This window comes from Oncorhynchus kisutch, linkage group LG11, assembly GCF_002021735.2.
Source record: "Oncorhynchus kisutch isolate 150728-3 linkage group LG11, Okis_V2, whole genome shotgun sequence".
NCBI lineage: Eukaryota > Metazoa > Chordata > Actinopteri > Salmoniformes > Salmonidae > Oncorhynchus > Oncorhynchus kisutch.
In genome coordinates, this window is record NC_034184.2 from 39,660,045 (window position 1) to 39,685,212 (window position 25,168).

Consider the following 25,168-nt stretch of genomic DNA (forward strand, 5'->3'; position numbering starts at 1 on the left):
ACCAATCGGAAACAAGCCCCTTTCTCCTCGTGGACGGCAGGGGTGTCAGCTGAAGAGGTGCGGCGGAGGGTGGAGGGAGAGGGGCGAGGGGAGGTGCGCCACAGTGGGGGGAGACACATACATGGGGGAGAGAAGAGAAATAAAGAGAAGAGAAGTAAAGAAGTCCCCCTTCACCGGAATCCCCCCGCCCAACACAGAGTCCAGTAGTCACACATTTATAACAACGACATCAAAAATACCAAGGAAAATGTGAAACATCTCGGCGTAGTTAGCTGCTACCGCTGAGACCTTTCATATCTTCGACGCAGGATTTTTGAGCTAAGAAGGAAGTGTTGACTCAGCTAAAGGCTCAAACACAAAACACACGCGACACATACGACATCGAAAGCTCTTTGGGTGTACACACATTGAGCGCTTCATGCCATGGCTTCATGCACTAGTTAGCAAAGTCAAACGCTGACTCAAATAACAGCATGCAGTAGGGTTGGTTGAGTGTTTCTGAATGGTGCCCATCATGAGGGGTTGAAGCAGCTCAAATCCTGAAGTGGGGGAGCAGGAGTGGAAACTGTGGCATGGCAAGGCACCAACGGAACAAAAGACTCTCTAAGGCTTTGACCTCCAAGTAGAGCTAGAGCCATATGATGTTCTTTCAGCATTTTTTCATTTTTCAATTGGTAAGCCGCCCTATCAACGGCGAATCAGTGCTAACACAAATGGACCATGACATTCCTTTATTTCTCTCGCACAACAGTCTCCAAAACCCCAAATGTGACTGTGTTGTACTGTTCAGACCAACAGCAGGCATTATTGAGTTAATGGACGAGTTTACAAGACATCATTCCAACAACAGTGAAAGGTAATAGCCTTTTCTTTACCAATTCCTGTACAAAAGGTCACAAAGGCTTGTTCCAAAGTTTTAATTCCTCTAACATTTTCCCCTTCGGGCAGTTTGTGTGGTGCATTGATATTCGTCAAAACAGGCGGAAAGAGTTCTCAGGTTTCCAGTCATTATGTTGACAAAGCTGAGCGTGTGTGTGAGCGTGTGTGTGTGTGAGAGTGTGTGTGAGCGCGTGTGTGAGTGTGTGTTACTGTTGGAAAGGCGGGCTCAAACCGCCGAACCACTGTCCCCCCAAACCCTCTACAAAAAAATTGTGACGGCGCCTCTGAGTCTCACACTTCACAGCTCGGACACACGGTGGAAATCGTGCATGACAGACAGCAATCATTTTTGCTCTAGTCTCCACTCACTTCCCCAAACTCCATCCACCCCCCTCCTCCCTCCTTCTTACCACCCACAGTAAAGTTGCCACCAATTAATACCAGTGACTACCAACTCCCTGATATGGCAGCACCACCGTGTTTAACACACTTGAGTCTTTTCGAGTCTCAGTAACGGTCCAGCTAAAAGGGCTATGGCTTGGCTATTGTGTTCAGTTGCTAAAGGCTAAACTAGAGTAGTCCCATGAATAGGCCAGTGAATGACCCAACGTTAGAATCTCTCTCTTTGTCAGATGTTGGGAGGTAGCCCAGTAGAGGGTAGTGGAGATAGAGGGATAGAGAGAGGTGAGATTTTCCCTCCATTCCAAGTCAGTTGCTGTATTTGTGTCCCATGATGTTACCCTATTTTGGAGCTTGATCACGTGTGGTTTGTGAACTTCAAGCAGTCATTATTTTGAACCTTTTGGTCAAGAATTTGTCTAAAATTACAGTCTTGCACCAGTGGAATGTTTGATGACGTGTCAAAATCCCCAAATACAAATTAGTCAGAGATTTTTTAAGTGCTACGCATGGAATGCATTGGTTTATTTTTGTTATAGGTTTAGTTGGACACAGGATGTACATGTAAGTACATGTCAAGTGTCACTCCGTGGTGCACTAGAGCATTATTAGTGGCGCTCACAATGGGTACGCCAGTTTTGGTTGGTTACTGTCATGCACACTATAAGCCAATCAACACGCAAAGGCGCAGTACAGGGGAGGGTCAGGCTATATCCTGGTCCTTCATCGACACCAATATGTTTCTCTCCAAACTCCACTCTGCTTTTTAGGTCAGTAGAGAGCCAGAGAAACTCAGTAACTCAACACACACAACGATGGGAGAAGTCTAGACCTGACATTGGGGGGTTCAATGACAGGCAACATATGCAGGGGAGGGGGCAGACACAATGGCTGATGTCACTGATGAATTTCAAACGCCTCCTTTTTCCATGTAAGAACAAAACGGTAGCAAGGCTCCTTGCCGTAGCCAGTGATGTTGATGAATGGCCACTCAGGTTTCATTAGCAATGAGATAAATAGAGGGGAACCAGGAATAGAAGAAAAAACAAGAATGACAACCTACACACACACAGAAACACACATACACACAAACAAACACACACACACACACACACACAGAGAAACACACATACACACAAACAAACACACATACACACAAACAAACACACACACACACACACAGTGGTCGGACTGGGAGAGACAACGAGCCGACAGGGAAACACAGATTACATTGGAACAGTGATTAAAGGCCATCACTGTTCAATCGTTCTCCGACCAAAAACCCAGAGAACATAGAATCAGGTCAATAGGATTTGAATCCCTCCCTCCCTCCCTCCCTCCCTCCCTCCCTCCCTCCCTCCCTCCCTCCCTCCCTCCCTCCCTCCCTCCCTCCCTCCCTCCCTCCCCTCCCTCCCTCCCTCCCTCCCCTCCATCCATCCATCCCTCCCTCCATCCATCCCTCCTTCCGTCCCTCCCTCTTTCAGTAGAGAGAAATGAGATCTGCTGTGTTTTCAAATGCTGTGCCTTGTGTTCCATGCTCTAGGGGGAATCTGATTAATTTGATAAACACCATGCTTTTCATCCATGCATTTTCATCTGTTCCCACATTCGTATGCATTTCATCAAAACGCAGCCTTTGCAGTACGATTTGCAGCATTCACAACATTCTTAGACTGCAACCCAGACTGTATGGGCTGAATTAATACAAATTCAAAGAAATGTATGGGAAATGTATGTCACACCCAAAAATGGCACAGAGAGAGAGAGAGAGAGAGAGAGAGAGAGAGAGAGAGAGAGAGAGAGAGAGAGAGAGAGAGAGAGAGAGAGAGAGAGAGAGAGAGAGAGAGAGAGAGAGAGAGAGAGAGAGAGAGAGAGCGAGAGAGAGAGAGAGAGAGAGAGAGAGGACTTACGGATACAGGTGGAGAGAGTGGGGTCAGGGATGAAGCCGGCCTTACAGCTGCACCTGTAGCTACCCATGGTGTTCAGACAGTCTCCGTTGGGACACACGCCCTGCAGCTGGCACTCATTAAGATCTGCAACAGAACAACAAGGAGAGGAACAAAGTAATGCACTGTTGATATACATATTAGTGTTTATTACACAGTACAGAAAGGAACATGAACTGAATGTGCATAGAATGGAGTTGTGTGCAAAACACAGCCTGTATGCCTGACACATATGAGTTGGCAACTCCACCGATTACTATCATTTTATTTGTTTCCGTGCATGAGTTTGTATAATAGCTCACAACAACCACATTCATATCATAACCCTGGTGTAGCCACATAACCCTGGTGTAGCCTATTAACCCTGGTGTAGCCTATTAACCCTGGTGTAGCCTATTAACCCTGGTGTAGCCACATAACCCTGGTGTAGCCCCATAACCCTGGTGTAGCCCATTAACCCTGGTGTAGCCTATTAACCCTGGTGTAGCCTATTAACCCTGGTGTAGCCGCATAACCCTGGTGTAGCCCCATAACCCTGGTGTAGCCTATTAACCCTGGTGTAGCCTATTAACCCTGGTGTAGCCACATAACCCTGGTGTAGCCTATTAACCCTGGTGTAGCCTATTAACCCTGGTGTAGCCGCATAACCCTGGTGTAGCCCCATAACCCTGGTGTAGCCTATTAACCCTGGTGTAGCCTATTAACCCTGGTGTAGCCACATAACCCTGGTGTAGCCTATTAACCCTGGTGTAGCCTATTAACCCTGGTGTAGCCTATTAACCCTGGTGTAGCCTATTAACCCTGGTGTAGCCCCATAACCCTGGTGTAGCCTATGAACCCTGGTGTAGCCCCATAACCCTGGTGTAGCCCCATAACCCTGGTGTAGCCTATTAACCCTGGTGTAGCCTATTAACCCTGGTGTAGCCTATTAACCCTGGTGTAGCCACATAACCCTGGTGTAGCCCCATAACCCTGGTGTACCACATAACCCTGGTGTAGCCTATTAACCCTGGTGAAGCCACATAACCCTGGTGTAGCCTATTAACCCTGGTGTAGCCACAAAACCCTGGTGTAGCCACATAACCCTGGTGTATCCTATTAACCCTGGTGTAGCCGCATAACCCTGGTGTAGCCCCATAACCCTGGTGTAGCCGCATAACCCTGGTGTAGCCCATTAACCCTGGTGTAGCCGCATAACCCTGGTGTAGCCGCATAACCCTGGTGTAGCCCATTAACCCTGGTGTAGCTGCATAACCCTGGTGTAGCCCATTAACCATGGTGTAGCCGCATAACCCTGGTGTAGCCGCATAACCCTGGTGTAGCCCATTAACCCTGGTGTAGCCGCATAACCCTGGTATAGCCCCATAACCCTGGTGTAGCCGCATAACCCTGGTGTAGCCGCATAACTCTGGTGTAGCCGCATAACTCTGGTGTAGCCGCATAACCCTGGTGTAGCCGCATAACCCTGGTGTAGCCACTACATAACTGTTCTGGTCCAAGGCAGCCCTGTAGTTTTAGGTAATTAATGTGGAGTTGAAGAGACAGTTTCAGGGCTTAGGCATAAATCCTGGTTATGTAGTAACCTCACAGAAGAGCAGGTTCATTTCCTTAGTTCAAGGTCTGGGTTATGAGGCTGGCTGTGGGACTAACAGCTTTATGCTTTATGTCCTCAGGGGTTCATTGGCTCATTGCAGCTGTGCTGTGTCAGCCAGTCACTAGAGAAGGGTTTCTCAAACTCGGTCCTCGGGACCCCAAGACGTGCACGTTTTAGTTTTTGTCCTAGCACTACACAGCTGATTCAAATAATCAACTCATCCTCAAGCTTTGATCATTTGAATCAGATGTGTAGGGTTAGGGCAAAAAAACAAAACATGCAGCCTTTGGGTCCCGGGGACCCGGTTTGAGAAACCCTGCTTGTTCAGGAAGCAACACCAGGGTAGACATAATATGTCCGGCTGGAAGAAGGTCAACAGAATGCTCTCCCCCGTATTCTTCCTCCAAACAGGAGACAAGGAGACTTTGTATCCCCTTCCAACTCAGCTGCCTCTTAGCTGTTTACATATACCTGGCTCATTTCTTCTGGCATCCAGTTTACAAGTGCAGTTTGTTATTGAGAGGGCTAAATACGAAGCATGTGTCTGAGTTATGTATCGAAAAGAGAGCTTTGTTTTCCTCCTAATTCTGCTCCACAGGACACATATTTTCACTTTCTGTTTGCAAAGTGAAAAGCAGAAGCAGTACAGGAGCATCATGTACACAGAGAGGGTGCTAGACGCCTGACACTAAGTGGATGGTGTCATGACAAGAACAGCATCACATCGCCGTGTGGCACTCTAACACCAGCCGGCAGCATGTTGATATCCTTCCATGTAAGTCATGAATATTTCAGCGGCTACATCATGCCCAGGTCCATAACACAGGAGGCTCTGTCAAACTGTCAAAGAACCACTAATCAGTGGCAGAGACGTCACTTCCCAGTGACGTTTCCCCTGGGGTGGGTGAATGAGGGTGTTCCTTCCTGCCCTACAGGATAGATGATCAAAATCCCCCTTTTTTTTCTCGGGCAGATCTCAAGAGGAGAAAGATGTTTGCGTTAACATTCTTTTCTATGACACCTTCTGTCGGGAATATCAATGAATGGCAATTATCATCTTACGGGACGCGGCGTGTACTCAAACACGTCTCCGCTGGTGGTTTCACAGTTTCAACACCTGCACCGCTCCTCTGAGCCGCGCCCACCTGCGCTGTCAATCACCACACTGACAGAATAATTACCCACAAGGCAATAAAACGGCCCAGCGGTGAGCCGAGTGGAGGAGAGATGAATTGACTATTTCTGGCCCCTTGGGGCCCCACAGAGAGCAGCCAATTGCCTCTGATGACACACGGAGAAATGTGTCATGCTAGGTTGAGGAGAAGCATAGGAGCACAGCTACCATTGGAAATGAGACCCTGGTCTCAATGGGTTCTCCTGGTTAAATAAAGTTGCTCCCTCATCTGCTCCCTCATCACCTTAATCACTTTGTACTCAAATCCGCTGCCTGGGCTGGAACCAAAGCATGTGAGCAGAGTGAAGCAAGTTGCATACTGCTCTGGCGCTCCATGTCCTTTCCAACCGCTCCGTGCTCACAGAAAAATAATGCCACTCCAAATTCGCTCCATTAATTAAAATCACAATTTAACCAACACACATCTACCTGGTCTACCTGGTCCTACCATTTGGTTTTGAAGTATTGAAACCAAACCATTTGGATTTGAATGAAAAGTATTTGAAATAAACATGAAAAGGTGACTGTAAGAAGCGAACATAATTTCAAATAGGCTACATGTCATATTACACAGCATATAAACACTCTAAATAGGTCAGGAGCCAGACAGGGAGCCTAAGAAAGAACTAATTATTTAGGTTATATTATTTCTATTATTTCAAGGCTATAGCCTACACAGAAATACATTGTGAAGCATATGTGAGTGCGACACAGTAGGCTAGACTAAAAGCGCTCAGCATTTAAACAACATTTCGTTGTATTAAATCATTATAGTTTATAAATTGCGCATATAGGCTGTGACTTACTTAGAATTAAATACAAATTAAACGAAAAATGTCTTATTAGTGCATTTGAATTCATTTTTAGAATGAATTTGCAGAGCTCCTGGGATGATCAACACCCTTTTGGCCACTCTTGCCAGGCTGGGCAGAGATGCAAAGTTAGTTTTTCTCTCTATAGGTAGGCCTAAAGGTAGGCCTTTCTCTCTATAGGTAGGCCTAAAGTTTTTTTAGGCACAATAACCCAATCATTTAAGAGATTTGAGTTTATAAATACTTTGCTACAATGACACACTTAGTTATCTACCCGCCTCGTTCCTTTCTTTTAACATGTGCACGTAGTAAGTACACCATCACGCTTTTGAGATACGTGTCTTTTCAGATTCCACAATGATTATTTAGCTGTGGACGCTACATCACCACACTCCCACTCTTGCTCTTGGTCCTCCTCTTTGTAAGTCAGATTGATTTAGCACCTGTGTGTTTTATCAGTTTCTTTCTGAAAATATTTAGCGAACTCCATGAGAGTAGCTAAAGGAAGGGGTTTACAGCCGCACACAAGTAGACTACAGACGCATGCTCCACCGGGCACCGGGCATGCCCTGGTGAAGTGAACTACTGGAGTGAAATTGGAGCTGGGCGAGAAGGCCGATGCTCCAGCCTTTGGGAATCTCGCTCCCTGCTCTTGTCAAATTGGCCACGCTCCACTCTTCGCTCCACTCCTCGCTCCACTCCATCTCCGCTCACATAATCTGTCTGGGACGCACCTGCGCATTAGCCCCCACAACATTCAGCAGTGCCTGAGAAGTGCTAAACTAGAGTATGTGGGAGGGAGATTGGCTTGTCCAAGTGAAATCATACTGAACTTAACCATGCCTAACACCACACTTTGCCCCTAACCTCACCGCTTCAGAACTCAAATGGCTCACTCGGGAATTTAATCAGAACCTGGATCAGACCCGGGACTAAACCAGCCAAGCAATCCTCTACCTTGTCTCTTTTTCCCTCCACATCTTATATTGGACACAGTCACACCATGTCTGGCGATTAGTAAACACACGTACCTCGCTCCAAGGAAAACAAATTGGAAATGAAATCCAAATCGGCCCTGTAAAAAAAAAAGGGTGAATAATAACGGGAACAGGATGTGGTGGATTACAGGGTGAGTCACAGCACCTCCACAGGAATAGCCAAGTCTGGGCTCCTGGGCCCTGGGCCGGCGCTCTGTTCTCCTCAGCCTGGCAGCTCTCCGACTAGGCAGCAAGCAGGCCTCAGCTCCCCTTTCAGAGCCCTTTGCGCCTGGCAAACGCTTCGGCGTGCTGGCGCTCTGCTTCATGGCGAACCAGTGTAACCCTGGCAGATGCCCTCTATTGGTTGTGCCATGCACGGCAGTACCAGTGCTGCCAACGAATGGGATTCCTTTGAAGAGAGCAGGGAGTGATGCCAAATGATGTCCCCTGATATCTTCAATGTCTTCAATGTACCGTCCACTGTTCCAATATATCATTCCTCAATGATGTGGAATAATGTAGTGTACTAAGTGTTGGGCAGTTGCTATTGTCGAACAAATGCCACAAGCTCGATTTGAAGGAGAAGCCTTCACTAGTTCAGAATCAAATCAAATCAAATGTCTTTTGATAGCTCAAAGTGCTGTACAAAACCCCTCTCTGTAAGATCTGACCGATCAAACAGCCAGCTACCATGGAGAGGAGCAGAGGTCTGGGTTTGCAGGTGAGATGATGAGAGCGTTAAGGGTTATAAATTACTTCTGAAAAAGTGAGCAGTCAGTTAAGTCCCTGAAGCAGAGGCCTGTGGCCCATATGGGCCCCCACCCAGACACTGAGGCTGGCCTTCTCTCTCTCTCTTTCTCTCTCCATCTTTCCCTCTCTATCACTGTCTCCCTCTCTCTCCCCTTGAATGGAGTGCTGAGTGAATCTTTAAAGATGGCGCCGACGTGCAAGGCAGCTCTGCTTCTAGCAGCAACTTTTCAGTATTTATTTTGTGTGCGTGTGTGTTATTTCTGACATTATTAGCCCAGAACGTTTTTTTGCATCAGTGCATACAGCCGGAAATAACATTTAGCTATCAGAGTGCCAGTAACTCACCAGCATTCCAACCAGAAATACAACTTTCACGAATTGGATCCTTCGTGACAAGCATTTCGCTACACCCGCAATAACATCTGCTAAATATGTGACCAATAAAATGTGATTTGATTTGAATTGGGCCACAGTGGGTTTCAAAAGTCGCTGGCGCCGAGCAGGCTTGAGTTAGAGTGACTCCCCTGAAAGTGGTCAGGCCTGCCAGCCCTGATGTATTGTAGTCATCACTTGCTATCATATTCAAATTCAATACAGATTAGGGAAATCTATCAAATATGGCACCTGCCTCTTTTTTCCTCTCTCTCCTGCATGGCTGTTATGGTGTTTGGGGTCCTGTTAAAGCAGGATTGATCACTGACGAGCGAGTGGAGCAGGTCAGGAGGAGAAAGAAAATAATAAAAAACAACTTTAATCCTTGATGGATTTCAGGCAGCTCTGGGAGACAACAAATAGCAGCTGGCACACTAGGGTTGTAAATTAAGAATACGTTCTCTCTCGCCTCAGAGTTGGCTGAGTGAGTGCGTCTGTGGAGGACCGGAAGGTGAGGGACCAGCAGAGGGTGCTGTGTACAGGTAGACAGGCCCACACCGCCCAAGGAAGGAGTAGAGCAGAGAAGAGCGCACAGGACACCAACACAAAGCGAGAGAATTATATCATTGTCAAAAGGAAGCATATTCATTCCTGATTCTGGTTTGCAGCCCTGCTCTCTAGCAGGGTTTTATGTGGCTGGTGACAAATCATTTCTCTTGGCAAAGCCCTCCTCCACGCTAAGAAACGCTCTCTGTGTGGGAAAACACAAGCAAAACAATGCCAGCGGGTCGACGCAGAGAGGTTGAACTAGAGGTGGGCCGCAGCTCTTACCTTGGCAGTGGGAGTTGTTGATGCGCTTGTATCCCTGGGGGCAGTCCATCGCCTGTCTGGATCCTCCAGCTGTCAGAGGAATAGCTGGAGAGAAGAGAGAGAGAGAGTTCTTTGTTTTGACGCCCATCATTCCATCTCTGAGGCGTATATGACTCAGAGCAAATGTAGGTGGAGAATATACGCTTCATTCTCGCACATGAACACGTTTGAGGACATGTCAAGGTTTTTTCAAATGCATTATGCATTTTCTACTGATACTTTGGGGATTCCTTCTGACTTCTGAGTAGACCGCATTTGAGGACTCATCCAGAATTGTTTAGGAAGGAGGAAGGCCACTCTGACAGTTTCTACTCTGACCTGTTCAACACAAACACGATCCATCAAACAAACACCTTGAGTAAGAACCAGCGTTTCAACTGACACACGTGCATGCATGCGTACAGCGCACACACACACACAACATACACAATACACACACACACACACACACCATTTAGTTTATCGCACTGGAAGTGTCACCTAGAACAGTTACATAGTTTATCATGACTCCAGACTAGAGGTGGCATCAGGAAACCTGCCAAGAATAAAAACCATCACACTTGTTTTTGATTGATGACAGGTTGCTTTAATCCCACTTTGATCTGAAATCACGAATGCATGGTGTGGTCCTCCTGACGCAGGCCTCTCAGCTTACTAGCATTGTCTGATAGCTGTTAAAGGACAAGAATAGGGATCTCAAGCTGACCTCTAGGGAAAATGAGAATCACGGCAAAATAAAAACAATTTCTGCTCCCACATGGATTTGAGTTGAACGACGGCACAAGCATCCATTATATAAAAACAAAATGAAAGGGAAAATATGGGTAAAACACCCCTTCTCTCACGTGGTGTGCACATGCACGGCAACTGATCAAACCCATGAACAAACACTTCCTCTCATGCATTCAACTTTCTTATCCCTGGCCACACAAGCCTCAAGGACAGAACACTGTGCAAAAACACCCTCCTACCTCCGCTTCCAAATGCCAAACACCACGTGGCCTTACTGTTTCATTTCCAAAGGTTGACATTAATTGCTTTCATTGTAAAAACTCAACGAAGGGAGCTGACATCTGTTAATCAAGACTCTGGTTGAGTTCCAATGGGTTGACAGGGGATGAGGGAGGAAGAGAGGCCGAGGGCACAGTCAGAGTCCTCAAAGAGGAACCATTAAACCGCATTACCCATGGTACCGCTGGCTCAGAATAAATCAAACCATTTCAATGCTGATGGGTGATTGCAGATGGAGAGTTAACTCAAAGTCTGCTTACGGTAATAAGGGGGAATCTAGATCTACTCTGGCAGACGGAAGTACTGATGGAGGGCTTTTCAGGCCCCGTGACAGGGTGGCACCCAAATACCTAAAAGCAGATTGATAACTTGCTAGCCTTGTCAACAGGGAACAAGGCTGTGTTTGTTTGCGCGTAAGCCAATCTATTTAACAGCGAAAACTGTCTCCGGGGGCATAATGTGGCTGTTAACACGACGCCCACACATAAACACTAACCTCACGCCCCTGCCATTCCTGACTCCCAACACAACCAGTCAGTACACTGTGCCTCCTTTGTACCTCTCAATAACAGGAGACTTTTGGGAACAAACTGGTGAAGGGGTTTAGGTTTTGTTCAGTGTGGAAACCAGGGAAGTAATGGTAGAAAAATATGTGTGGTGATTTCTGACCTTGAAAGAGTCTACCTGTCAGGTAAGACAGGAGTACAAACTAACCAAGTTAAACTTGATTCTCAGGCCCAACAGGGAAAAGTCCCCCTGATAAAATGAGAGTTAATGAAAAAGCTGTCATAAGATTATTTGATAATGATTAAAGCGTAGTTATTTCATCTCCAAAGTGCACTGAGGGCACAGAGTACTTTGATGCCTGTCTGATTGAGGCAGACTAATAGCTTTTTTCTGGGTTACAAATTCGTTGTTTTTTTATGAGCCCTTCTTGAGTACAAGCTATTCACGCGAGGATATCCACCGCCCTCCAGTTAATTGATGAAAACACAAATCTCTAACCGCGTCCCACCCCCGTCTCCTCCCACCATCCCCTCAGTCCCCCAAGCTCTCAACGGTCCCATAGCTTTGGTGCGAAAGAAACAAAGATCATTCTTTAAGCAGCACTCTTGGGAGATGGTTGGAATGGTCTAATGCAAACATGGGCCTCACCTTCCCCCACTGGGTAACAACAAGCTAAAATAGCCCAGGAAGAGAAAGACAGGACAGCCACGTGGGAACACAGACTACTGATATGGAGACATCCAGGTTTTTTTCTCTTTTTAAACAGATCTCTTCTCTCTAAACCCACAGGGCCAGAAGCCAGCCACCTTTTTTTTATCTGGATAAACACAAGGGTCATATTATGTTCCCAAATGAATGTGACTCTGCGTCTTTATTTTGCCTGTTGCCAGCTGATACAAGTGACTGGGCAACTCGTGAGAGTGCATTATTTTGTATTTTATCTTTATTTAGCTAGGCAAGTCAAAACTAGGATTTTCATTGGAGGTAGGCTAGCAGTGCCTCAAGAGCAGCTGCTCTGAAATGACTGGGCTGGTCATTCTGTTGTTACTTGCCGTAACTAGGCTACATTGTGTAATGTGTCTCAGGTGATGAGAGCGAGGCTGTGTCATGTTCATTTGAAAACAGATCTCCCAATTTCTCATTCCTAGCATATTTTTTTTAGCATCCCAGCATAGTTCAACATTTTCCAGAACTATAAACACAAAAAGGCGAAGGATCAAGATACTATGTCTGGGTTTCAGTCTGGGTCTGTACAAATCATTATTTCACCAAATATGGATGATTACAAGCACGGCAATGTTGTAACGCTCGTCTGGGGGTATTAGAGGGAACGATTTTCACCTATTGTAGCCCTTTCCACTTGTGCCGGTATACGGGTTGATAATTGCAGATTTGGGCACTGATAAGCCCCTAAATTAGAACGCAGTGGCTGTATAGTAACATGCTATAAATGACGCCAGAGATCAGGCTCTGCGCTTCACAGCGTTGTATGGGTTTTGACTGACAGCCGTTCTGAATTTGAGCACCGCACGCGACAAGAAGACGCCCCCCGTCCCTCCCGCTAATTGGGCAACTTTATAAAACATTGTTGTTGTCTGAGTGAGGGACATGCTGTAAATGAAGATGCCTCGTTGTATTTTGAAAGATGAGACATTGAGGATTAGAATAAATACTGCTGTGAAGTTATACAAGCAAGCCAAACACCCGTGAGTAAAAATGTGCACTTCACATTTCCATATCCTAAAACTCGTGTCATATACAGTGTCAGAAAAATGTTATCACTGTGTTAGATGTACAGTTACAAGATGACATGGCGTCAAACCCAATGCCATTTCTGAACAGAATGAGCCTACGTTTGTCTGTTGTGAAGAAAATCTGCCGCAGAACACACACCTGAATGCACTCATGACTCCTTTCTATCCGCACCAAAATGACAATCTGTTTCTCTGAATTGCCCTGTGAAAGCCACTGGAAGGTGGTATGAAGGTGGTATGAAGGTGGTATGAAGGTGGTATTTTTATTGCTTATAGCTGGTCATGTTTCACTTTGGAGAGGTGTGTGTGGCCACTTGGAGACACCAGTTAGTCCTCTCACTCAAACCCGTGTAACTTTTTTGGTCTTATGTCGCACCTACCCCACATTTTCCAGGAATATTCGTATCATGTTACTGAATGTATCCAGAGTATTTTCAGATTTCGTTATCAACAAACGCGACGAAAAGTACAGTAAATGTAAAATGCGTGTAAAATCAACAGTGTGATATTTGGATTCAGTTTTGTGTCCCAGGTGAACTGTTGTGTCCTCAACTTTGGCCTAATCATTTCCCCATAATCTCCAAACTGTTCCGTTTGAATTGCTACCATGCCTGCATATGCTTTTCATACTTATTCTGGAAATCAACATGAACATTTAGCCCTACCCATATAGGCCAATTCCCACGAGTGTAAAAGGTCACAAGAAAGTTATTCGAGGATTACCATGAGGTGAGTCCGTGGACTGGACACCAGGGGTCCGGTTGTTGGAACATAACTGTGGGTCTGTGTCTGGTCTGGGTCTGTTTGCTATGTGAGTCAGCACATTCACACTTGCGTGTCTTCACTGAATTCTACCATTTCTCCAACCCCCCCCCCCCCCCGCCCATAATTTCCTTCTGCCCCCTTCTCTGTCATTCTCTGTGAAAAACCATTACCCCTCCTTTTTTTGGCAGAAGCCGGGTTCCAATGTGTTGATTGTCTCGACACAAAAAAAAAACATTTTCTTGGAAGCAGTTAGGAAGTGAGAAACTGCACATGCCAGTAAACTGCTTCCACAGTGCCAGTAAGGTGCATTACCGGATCTATCTTCAACTACTGTGTCTCGGCAGCAAATAGCCACACAGCACTCACATAAGCTGAGAGAAATTTTATTGGGCTGAGACGTCCTTAATTGGGTGTACAGTTCATCTGTCTCTGTCGCTGCCTGTCTATCCCACGACAGTCTCTCTCACTCCCCATTCGCCTTCTGATAAAGGCCAAGCATTATAATCTACACCGGTCAAAGAGTGTTACTTGTTTTACACTGGTACTTACATGGTTTTGGGCACTTCTGGCATTTGTGGAACCCCCAGGATGTTCCGATGCTCTGACAGCATTCCTCCTGCTTGCTGAGACCAGGGAGGGCCTTGCCACACTGGCATTTAGAAGAGAAAGAGAGAGAAAGAGAGAAAGAGAGAGAGAAATAGAGAAAGGGAGAGGGAAGGGAAAGACTGAGTGAGCGAGTTCAGTATTTTCAGCCGGGAGAAAACTCCCTCATATTCCTCTATTTGGCTGGCTGAAGTAATGAAAAAAAGCTGCACAACAACGCCTCACGACATGGGCTTGTGAGCCATCAGCATCACACAATGCCCATCTGTCACTCCAACTCCAACTCTCAGACAGAACAGCTCTATTATAGAACACATCCTGTCGCCAAGCCTCCCTCAGATGGACACACACTGATAAGGGAACACTCGTCGGCGCCTCGCCTGCTGATGGAGCCTTATCACCACAACGTCCATTTGACTGCAAAATGCAAACCAAATTGAATGGTGATCTGGAGTGGATAAGATGGGCGAGTTGCCAATGCTGCTAATAACTTTGGATGTATTTAAGCACTGACCTGGGTAAAGGGACTATTTCTAAGATGGGAAAAGTTGCTTGGTGTTGATAAGATCTTTATTCTCTGGGTATAAAGCAAGCTGAAAAATGACAGGAAGGCTCTTACACCTGCATTGATATAAATTGAGGCATGGTTGTTCCCCCCCCCCCCTTTAAACACACATCAATTTAGATTAGCGTAGATTAGTTTGATGCACAAACAGCTACTTTGATTGTAGTTTTTCCAATGCAAAGAATGATAAATGGCTGGCATTGAAGCAGTACTCATTAACCACAAATCCTAACAAACTCTCCCCCTCTTATTTCCACTCTCTTTCTCCAACCCCCACCTTTCCCCTTGTCCTTCTCTAACTTGTCTTCCAATACTCTCAATCTGCACTCTCAACACTTCCAGTTTTCCTCTCTCTACCCCACTCTTCACCTCCATCCCTCCTCTCTCTCCATCCCTCCCCTCCCCCCTAGTCCCTCTCTGACCTGTGTGCCAGTGGTCTCTTGGAAGCAGCGTCCCAGCTGGCTGTTGGAGACAGGCTGGTACTGGGGTACGTAGCTCTGCAGGTTGGGGTAGATGATGTTGTGTCCCTGCTGCTGGATCTTCTGGCTGCTCTCTGAGTGGTGGTAGGTGTAGTGGGACTGGGTCTGGGAGTGGCCATTCTGCCCATTGCCTTTCACCTTCTGCCCATTGGCATCCAGCTGGGAGACCTGGTGGATCTGCACCGAGGCCTCTGGGGGATGCTTCACGTGGATGTTCACGATGCTGGGGGCATATTTCACTAGGGGAGACAAGGGAAAGAGGAAACGTTGGGTCAAAGTTATTGAAAAGAGCAACTTAATGTTCCCCGACTGCACTTACTGGATGTACACTTACTGGATACTCCTTCGTTTTTGTACCTCTATGCCTGTGGATGAAAAACTAACATTTTCAAAAAATCATCCATAACCACGTTTCTGGACTCTATCTTACCAGGGTTCTGTCCATTGCTGAAGGTGAGCGGCAGAGTGTGAGTGGAGTGAATCTGGGACGTCTGCTGCTGTCCATTCTGGCGCTGCTGCCCATTCCCGTTCTGAACAGGCATCTGACAGAACTTCCCTGTGAAGGTAGGCGGGCACTGACACTTGTCCCTGGCACTGCACTTTCCACCATTCATGCAGGGAAGATGGCATACCACTAAAGAACACAAAGAACGTGAAGTTTAGCCAGCTGTGTCCACAGGTGACAGCGAACCCAATGATAATACACACACACACACACACACACACACACACACACACTCTGAGCATTTCACAGCAGTTTATGGTTGGAAACGTTTTTTTAACTTGGAGGCTGATCAACCTTTAAATAAAGAGCAAGTAGACAAAACAACCACTGTTTATGAACTTTGTTTGACATTTCTCCAAGAGTTATAGTCTTCCAATATTGTTTTCTTCTCTGAGTGCTCTCTCTCTCCCACTCCAGCATCCATATGCCAAAGACCTCCTCTAGGAGGTTTGTGCTTTGGCACACAAAGATATGAAGCCGGAATCACAAGCTGCAACATTAAAAAGCATGATGGATCCATCCAGACCCAGGAGAACAAAGCCTGTGTTGTTCAGCCATCGTTCACATCTCCGTCCTCGTCTTCCGGGGTTCTACGCCATTACACATTCAGCTCAGTGTCCAAACACTGCCTGGCTTCCCCGCCATCAATATTCATCACAAAGAAGCAAGGAGGTGGATGGCAAATGATCCATTATGCCTGGAGACTGCATAATTCCTCAGCAAACCTGGATTAATTGAGGAGCCTGTGATGTATTCATGTATTCAGCCCTAGGGTGTGTTTTCCATCCGGACTCTGACAGTCATGAAGAGCTCAGCCTGGTTCTGAGGGAGACTTCAGGCCCAGATAAGGCTGCTTGAGGCTAAGACCCAAACCAAATGACAGAGGTGTGACCAGGAAAGTATTACTCTCCAGAGGGGGCAATGACATAGAAATGCCTTGATGTTCATACTCAGAATTGAGTAAGTGTTCCATTCTCCCCTTTTTAATTTTTTTTTTACTATCTCTCTCAACCCATCATTCACACCTACAGTCTCACTTTTCACGTTCTCTCTCTGTCTCAGAGTTGTCAGTCACCCAAGGCGTATTCATCCACAAAGGAATTTCTTCATATCTCCAGCTAGTCTCCGCACGCGCCACACATGCCACCACACCCCTCAGCTCACCACGCACCACACGCCAGATTTAAAGAAACAAAAACAAATGAGAAATATAGAATCTAAAGGAGAACATTAAAGGCTCCCATTCAGGCAGTAAGTTTCAATAATTGCGAGGCTGAAGGACCTTCTGTGGAGAGTTTGTTTGCCGAGCCGTCCTCTGAAAAGGTCTGAGGGTCTGAAAAGAACTGAACCCCCCCCCAGTGTATTTGAAATATTTGTCAATGGCGTGTGGGTCGCCAGCATGAATCAAGCTGTCAGTCCAACCAGCAGACAGAGAGGCGGTCTCTCTCTCTTGCTCTCTCTCTCTCTCTCAAATGGGAATACCTGCTGCCTACGGGGAACACCACAGTCTCTGCCGTCTAGGCTTCCTGGGTATGTCGCCCTTTTGACCAGTGCAGGAATCTCCTCAGCAAACCGCGAGTCGATTGCTCAATTGAGCGAGAGAGAGAACTAGTAATCACGCCTCTTCTGGCACCCTATTGCACGTTGTAGTAAAGCAAAGAGCAGAAATTCCTGGTGGTGTTACGTGTTCTGATGTAAATCACACTTTTCAGACCTTCAGAGTCAACCGTAGACATTAGCCTCGCGCTAGTGTTTCAAAATGAAAATGGTGTTCCAAATTCCTTGAAAGAGGCATTCAAGTTTATTATAGCGAAAGTTATACATGTTCCAACTATAGCAACAACATTCCTATAGTAGCTCTTTGCCCTGTGACCTATAGTCTTTGTGTTCAGTGCCTCCGGGTCACTACCATACTGCACGCATATTGTATCCACGTTTTTTTCCTTTCATTTAGTGTGTTTTTCCTAGAAAAGGGACAGGCAAGGTTTGTTAGGATTTGCAGCGGTGACACAATGACAGCTGTAATAAATCTGCCTCTCCCCAACCCTCTCATTATGGTGACTACAACACCGCTCCCAAACCTCACATTCCGGCTGCCTCTGATCCTATCTGGCCCATACAGGGACCTGCTCTAGAGTTCTCTTTGAAGTCCTCTCTGACTCTGCCCTTCCCCAGCACCAGTCCCCTCCCAGGTCTGACCCATGTCATTACCATGCAGCTGGTGGCATTTAGGAGCATCAGGTGACATCCTGTTTGATATGCAAAGGCATCTCAGGGATAACGGGTTATTGTTTACATATGGGGTGTCTGGAAGAGACAGCATCGATGTAAAATGTGCTTTGAGAGAGTATATATGGCTAATCAAACTGGTTTGCCACATTTGTACTGACTGGTCATTTGAACAGAGCAGGATCTACACATGATAATCATGGGTTTGGTGGGACCCAAATCAAACCGAATTGGATGAGTACGTAGGGTCGGTCATTTTTCCTGACCACGTGACCCGACACCTCCAGTTTCTTTGAATGAGGTTCATTCGCGCATTAAAAATGTCAATCACAATGCCTAATGTGATGAGTAACTGTGTCTCTTGTTGACTGACATCCGGTTTGCCCTCCTCCTCCGCAGCCCTCAGTATGATGTCATAGAGCCTCCACCAGAAGCCACAGCTGTGGTTCCCAGAGCCTAATGAGATCATAACTACATAGACTGCTTACCGGGGTGAATGGACCCCAAAACCACCCAACTTCATCTGATAGAACGTGTTTTGTCAACCCATCCCCTAGAACCACTAACCACACCATAATGGTTACACACTCATCGTGTTGTGGGCGGAAAACAAGCTACTGGAGCTGTGTGTGCCAAAACATCACAGGGTGGGAAGGGAAGTGCCACTCTTTCAAACAGCCATTTAACTTTATCAGAGCTGATCTGATTGAGCTCTGATAGACAGCCACTTAAGGGAAATCAATGTAAGAGCATTCAAGCGAAATTAATCCACACATCGTAGCAGTCACAATTTTTTTTTTTTTGTACAATTAATAGCAATGTCAACATGTCATAACAGCAGTGATACAATGTACATGGTTTGGTTTTATGATCACTGCAAAGGTTTTTAAAATATGAACTGCCTAAATTGCCTTAATCAGCTGAGTCAGAGAGAGTGACCTCAGTACCTCAGTTCCAAAATCAGCCACAGTCTTATGCGCTCCAGATGTTTCCTCTTGACTACCACAGAGTAAAATAGTTTAAGGAGACTATTTCACCTGGTGGACTGTGGACACGCACACACACAGATGTACACAGATACAGTTAACACAAATACCCCAACGGCAAGGGCGCAACTTTCACTGGAGACGGGGGGGACATGTCCCCCATACATTCTGGAATTGCATGTCCCCCCCCCCCCCAGTTTTATCACTGGAATGTGATCCAAACGAGGCAATGGTGAGCTTTAGGACCACGCAGACGCCTCCGAGAGGTCGGTAGGCTGTTTGGCGTGTTTATCCGACTGGATAATGAAAAAAATACAAATAATAATTATGTCCCCCCCACTTCTAAAGCCAAAGTTGCGCCCCTGACGAACACACACACAACCACACTGACTAATTTCCTCCTCATCCACTAAATGGTTGAGAGTGGAAAGTGAGAGAGGGAAAGAGAGGGATGACCGGAGCCCTGGAGCCCTGGAAGTTGTTCATTAATGCAGGCTGCTGTGCTCCTTCCGCGGGCCAGGGATGTGTGATTAGAGGAGGCTGGGTCAGCAGCAACACAGTGTAGGGCCCCTGGGTGCCTAATGAGATTTTAAGACGTGGTGTCTGGCATTTCACAGAAAAATCGCACTTAGTGGTTAGAGCAGTGAGGCAGGTTGGCCCAGACAAGGCAACCCTAGACTCACGAGAGAGGCTAGTGCCTGGTGTTTACTGCGGGCACAGGATCTGGCAACCAGAGAAGCCCCCATCGCTTCCCACTCCACCTCAGGCAGCCCATCCACAGACTGTAAAAACAGGGCAGCGCTTCCCTGCCTCCCAGGTAGGGATGACAAAACAAATGCAATCTACAAAGAAGAAAACAAAACATGGAGGGAGGAAATGACAGTGCGGTGATTATAAACTAATGAAATCTGACAAGGAGGAAATGACAGATACCAGAGGAGTAGTTGACTCCAGCCATCTCCAGCTCCATATAAGGCTGGAGCTGCACAGCTCATAAACTCTCCAGCACGCTCCGCCACTGGCAACCACTGGACTCTCCCCTTCCTCCATAGCTACAGGTTTTATTCCTCACCAGATGATCACCCAGCCATAACTTGCGTACGTGGGAGCGAAGGGAGCCTATAAAACTCAGTGAAAGTGTTTCAGTTTAATACCTGGCACTCTCCTTTACAAGGCAGACAGAGAGAGAGAGCTGCAGACTTGTTTCTTTCCCCGGGAGCCTCACATGCTTTCAATTAGGCACCGACCAAACACCTGATTACACTCCTTTGGTCCAGTGAAAGCCTAAACGCACTATTAGTGTGTAATGCTCATTAATCAAGTCTCATGCAGGACTCCAGACACATAGGCCTCCAGACAACTACCTCCACCCAAAGTCAACATGGATGTCCAAAAAATGGAATGGGAACCCCTTTCCGGTCCTTTTCACCTCTGTAAAAACTGAACAGGTTACCTGAGGGATTAGAACATTTATGGAAATTGTCCTGAGAGCCGGGTAAATCTATCGGCTTCTTTCTTTACCTCTTCCCTGAAATGGGACATACACTACATGGCCAAAAGTATGCGGACACCTGCTCGTCAAGCATCTCATTCCACAATCATGGGCGTTAATATGAAGTTGGTTCCCTCTTTGCCGCTATAACAGCCTCCACTCTTCTGGGAAGGCTTTCCACTAGATGTTGGAACATTGCTGCGGGGACTTAGGCGATTAGGCCTGGCTCGCAGTTAGCATTCCAATTCATCCCAAAGGTGTTCGAAGGAGTTGAGGTCAGGGCTCTGTGCAGGCCAGTTCTTCCACACCGATCTCGACAAAACCATTTCTGTATGGACCTTGCTTTGTGCACGGGGGCATTGTCATGCTGAAACAGGAAAGGGCCTTCCCCACCAAACTTTACAGTTGGCATTGCATTGGGACAGATAGCGTTCTCCTGGCATCCGCCAAACCCAGATTCATCCGTCAGACTGCCAGATAGTGAAGCGTGATTCATCACTCCAGAGAATGCGTTTCCACTGCTCCAATGGCGGCAAGCTTTACAACACTTCAGCCAATGTTTGGCATTCTGCATGGTGATCTTAGGATTGTGTACCGCTGCTTGGCCATTTCATGAAGCTCCCGACAAACAGTTCTTGTGTTGATGTTGCTTCAGTTTTTTCCTTGCTACGCGCTTCAGCAGTCGACGGTCCCGTTCTGTGAGCTTTTGTGGCCTACCACTTCGCGGCTGGGCTATTGTTGCTCCTAAACGTTTCCACTTCACAATAACGGCACTTACAGTTGACCGGGGCGGCTCTAGCAATGCAGAAATTTGAGGAACTGACTTGCTGTGTACTCGATTTTATACACCTGTCAGCAACGGGTGTGACTGAAATAGCTGAATCCCCAAATTTGAAGGGATGTCCACATACTTTTGGCCATGTCGTGTATTTGTAGAGGTGCTGTGTGAAGAAAAGGGGTATATATAAAATGCTTCCCTCCATCTCACCTCCATCTTGAGTTCAATCGAGTACAGGTTTAACTGGATGAACAACAGAGACAGATTGCAAAATAGAATTGTATTAAATAGTTTGGGATATGGCCTTGTCTCTGAGGAATGCAGTTTGAAGGAAGTTGCTAACTAGCGCTAGTACAATTGCTAACTAACGCTAGTTAGCATTGGCTCGCAAAACTACCTCCAACTTCCTTCCTACTGGACACAAATACATACAAATGGTATCCATCAGTTCCTCTGACTCTGCCAATATCCCAATGTATCTCTTTAAGGGTAGTATAGCCGGTGGTGGGGAGGGGGATGGTTGTCGACAACTGTTGCTGAAAAACAGCAAATATGAGAGAACATGGGGAAGTTGACATGTAAATACATCCCAAGGTTTACACTCATTGGCTGAGAGAGAGGAAAGTGATAATTGCAAGAGTAAGCCCAGAGGCCAATCGCCAAGCGTGTGGAAAGTGAATTACTGTACAGTGACATGGTTAACAGGAAGAGGAGAAGAATGAGACGCTGATACATTTGTATTAATTCCCGCTATGGCCGTAAAATAGGAAAACAGAGGAATTATTTTGATGAAATCGTCTAGAACACAGCTAACACACAAAATGAACTGGCAGCCGTGACCATTTTTAAATATGAAGCCTGGACCGATCCAGGAGGCTCACAATACTTGGACAGGCAATGCGCACAACTGGGGACACAATACGCCAAAAAGACCACTGAGGTATGGAGAAACACCACTCTGAAAGGGTCCCTTATCCCCCATAGAATACTGTGACAGTGGAGAGAGACAAAGGAGAGAGAGAGAGAGAGAGAGAGAGAGAGAGAGAGAGAGAGAGGATGCGAGGGAGAAATGTTATTCCGTTATCAGTAAGGAGCTGATATGGAAACTGAACGAGACCGTTATACAATCTGCCAGCCAGTAGACTGTACAGTAGTAAACTGTGCAGCTGGGTCCTTCTCTCTTTCCACAAACAAGTCTAGCGGAGTTGGACTGCAGGAGAGTTGAGGGGCTGTCTCCATCGGCGACAGAGGGTAATATGGCGGCCCAAAACCACCAGGCCTCCAGCCCTGAGCGCTGACTAGGCAGGGCAGCAACCCAAAAAGGAATGTGGAGAAAATGAGACTGCTGCTGCTTGTAAATCAGACGGATGCTTAAAATCACCGGCAGGTTTCCCCCCCCCCCTCATCTCAACGCCTTTGTTTTCCCCAATCCAACCCACATCATCAAATTATTCCTATCATATTCTCAAAGGATGTATTGTGTTTTAATTGCACAAAATGTCGTAAGAACAGCACAGTTCAACCCACCACTATGATCTAACCCTCTTTCCACAGGACTGTAAAATACATTTTTCCTTTGCAGAGCCTCCAACAGGCATTTAGTACTGTGTTAAGTGGGTAAAAAGAACAGTTGCAACTCGCCCTGGATAAATGAGTCACAAATCACAAAACAACTTAAGCTTGTTATGGGCTTGGTAAGCGTGTTAATTAGCCAACACCCTGTAGCAAGCAGGGACACATTCCCCCCTTTTTTGTTACTATGAAGCAACACTCTCCCTCCTCCTCCTTCTTTCTCATCACTCAGGTATGATAAACAACCATGGGATTTATTCCATCTCTGCTGCTGGAGATGGGCCCGCACACTGTAAATGAAACGTTGCTCTCCTTTTTTTAGGCTCTCGTCTGTGCTACTTAATAGCTCTCTTGGCTCTGAGCATGTAGGGAAGAGCCGGCCTGGGACAGACTGCATGCCTCGACGGGTACATTAGGCTGATACTGCGCCAGGTGCTCTCATTTAAAGAGACAGTCACACGGACAGAGCAACGCTCGAGACTGCAGATCTGCACAAAGAGCAGGAAAAGGCAAGTTAAGCTGCTACATTTGCACTTCACAACATGATATAGGCATTTAGTGATGATTAAAGAAAGTATCTTGAACCACAAACTGAGTAACAACATCTCAAATGGTATTGGTCACGTACACACATTTAGCAGATGTTATTGCGGGTGTAGCAGAAATGCTTGTGTTCCTAGCTCCAACAGTGCAGTAGTATCTAACAATTCACAACAATACACACAAACCTAAAAGTAAAAGAATGGAATTAAGAAATATATCAATATTAGGACGATCAATGTTGGAGTGGCATTGACTAAAATACAGTAAAACAGAATACAGTTTCTAAATATCAGATGAGTAAAGCAGTATGTAAACATGATTAAAGTCACAGAAGCAGAGCGAGCGCTCTCCTATCTGTGTTTGCTGCTGAGTCAGACAGGAATTGGTTTTCTTTGGGTTTTCCCACATGTCTGTGTCAAGAGCAAGGGGCAACAGACAGTGGTGAGCTCCGTATAAGGATTGAGGTAGATTAACATACTAGACTTTTTCAGGGTCTGTGCAACACATTAAGGAACACCCACCTTTTGTGATCCTGTATTGGAACAGTCACTATTATATTTTGCATATAGCATGGTTCCCCAACTGGCAGCCCGCGGGCCTAATTTGGTCCGCAAATGATTTTATTTGGCCCCCCAAGTTTTCTGACCATCATTGATGGACATCAAATACTGTAAAAACACCAGGAAATCATCTCCAAGTGATTTACATTTTGAGATCGTATGAAAATGTAAGCAAGGTTTGAAATGATTATGTTTTAGTCAAATTTGATATCTGTCTGGGCTTCTTGCGGTCATTTTGCAGTATACAAATGATTTGTGATTATATTCTGGCTCCCTGACCATCCGCTCGAGAAACAATCGTCCTGCGGCTGAATCCAGTTGATAATCCCTGGTATTATAGCATGTAAATCAGATACTACACGTTTATGCAGGAAAATACAGTCGGCACATAATGTAAACATCAATCATCAAAATAGATTCACACCTCATACAGAACGCAGACCATGTGCACACGCACCAACACACACAACATAATAAACCACCCTGAAGCCGGATGCTTTCTACCGCATTAATCACCAGACACAAGACAGCGACCACATTGGATGAACACAAGACGGAAGCAGATTGGGGGAAGGGTGATGATAAACTGGACCAGAGATCACTCACCTACTCTGAAGTTGGGGGCGGTGAGGGTGTCTGCGGCATGGCCGTTCTCACTGACGATGGTGGTGGTGTTGCCCAGCTCACAGTTGTTCTGGCACCGCCCCCCTGTGCAGGTCACTTTGCAGATGGTGGGTGTGAAGACCACCTTGATCCGTCCCGTGTGGTTCCCCACTGCCAGCCGGGACGCACAGCACACCATCAGAAAGAAGAGGGAAGGGAGGGAGAGTCTAGTCAGTCTTGTATCCATTGGTTAGTCAGAAACACCTTGAGTGGCCTGTCACAGACGATCACGAACAACGAGTTCAGTCAAAACAATAACTGAAAGGACTGTTGTCCTCTCTATTCACATATACCCCCGTTGTGTCTCTCCTTTCCCCTTTTATCTTTCTCTTTCATTCCCTCTCTCTTTCTCTCCCACTGCTTCTAAATCCGGTGGCGTCTCT

The 25,168-nt window shown here is 46.3% G+C and overlaps 1 protein-coding gene across 5 annotated transcripts in view; it reads right to left on the reverse strand.

Annotated features, from left to right (window-relative positions):
- Window positions 1-25,168, reverse strand: part of LOC109898846 (latent-transforming growth factor beta-binding protein 1) — a 128,290-nt gene that overhangs the window by 51,426 nt on the left and 51,696 nt on the right. For 4 of the 5 annotated variants that reach the window (XM_031835756.1, XM_031835758.1, XM_031835755.1 and 1 more), the window contains exons 5-11: window positions 24,729-24,896; window positions 15,888-16,091; window positions 15,401-15,696; window positions 14,360-14,459; window positions 9,735-9,818; window positions 3,189-3,311; window positions 1-49 (exon numbers count right to left, since the gene is read on the reverse strand). The exon at window positions 1-49 is cut by the window's left edge and continues 119 nt beyond it. In XM_031835756.1, the coding sequence (XP_031691616.1) occupies window positions 1-49; window positions 3,189-3,311; window positions 9,735-9,818; window positions 14,360-14,459; window positions 15,401-15,696; window positions 15,888-16,091; window positions 24,729-24,896 (1,024 nt within the window). The remainder of the gene's footprint in view (window positions 50-3,188; window positions 3,312-9,734; window positions 9,819-14,359; window positions 14,460-15,400; window positions 15,697-15,887; window positions 16,092-24,728; window positions 24,897-25,168) is intronic. The other variant, XM_031835757.1, reaches the window with a different exon arrangement.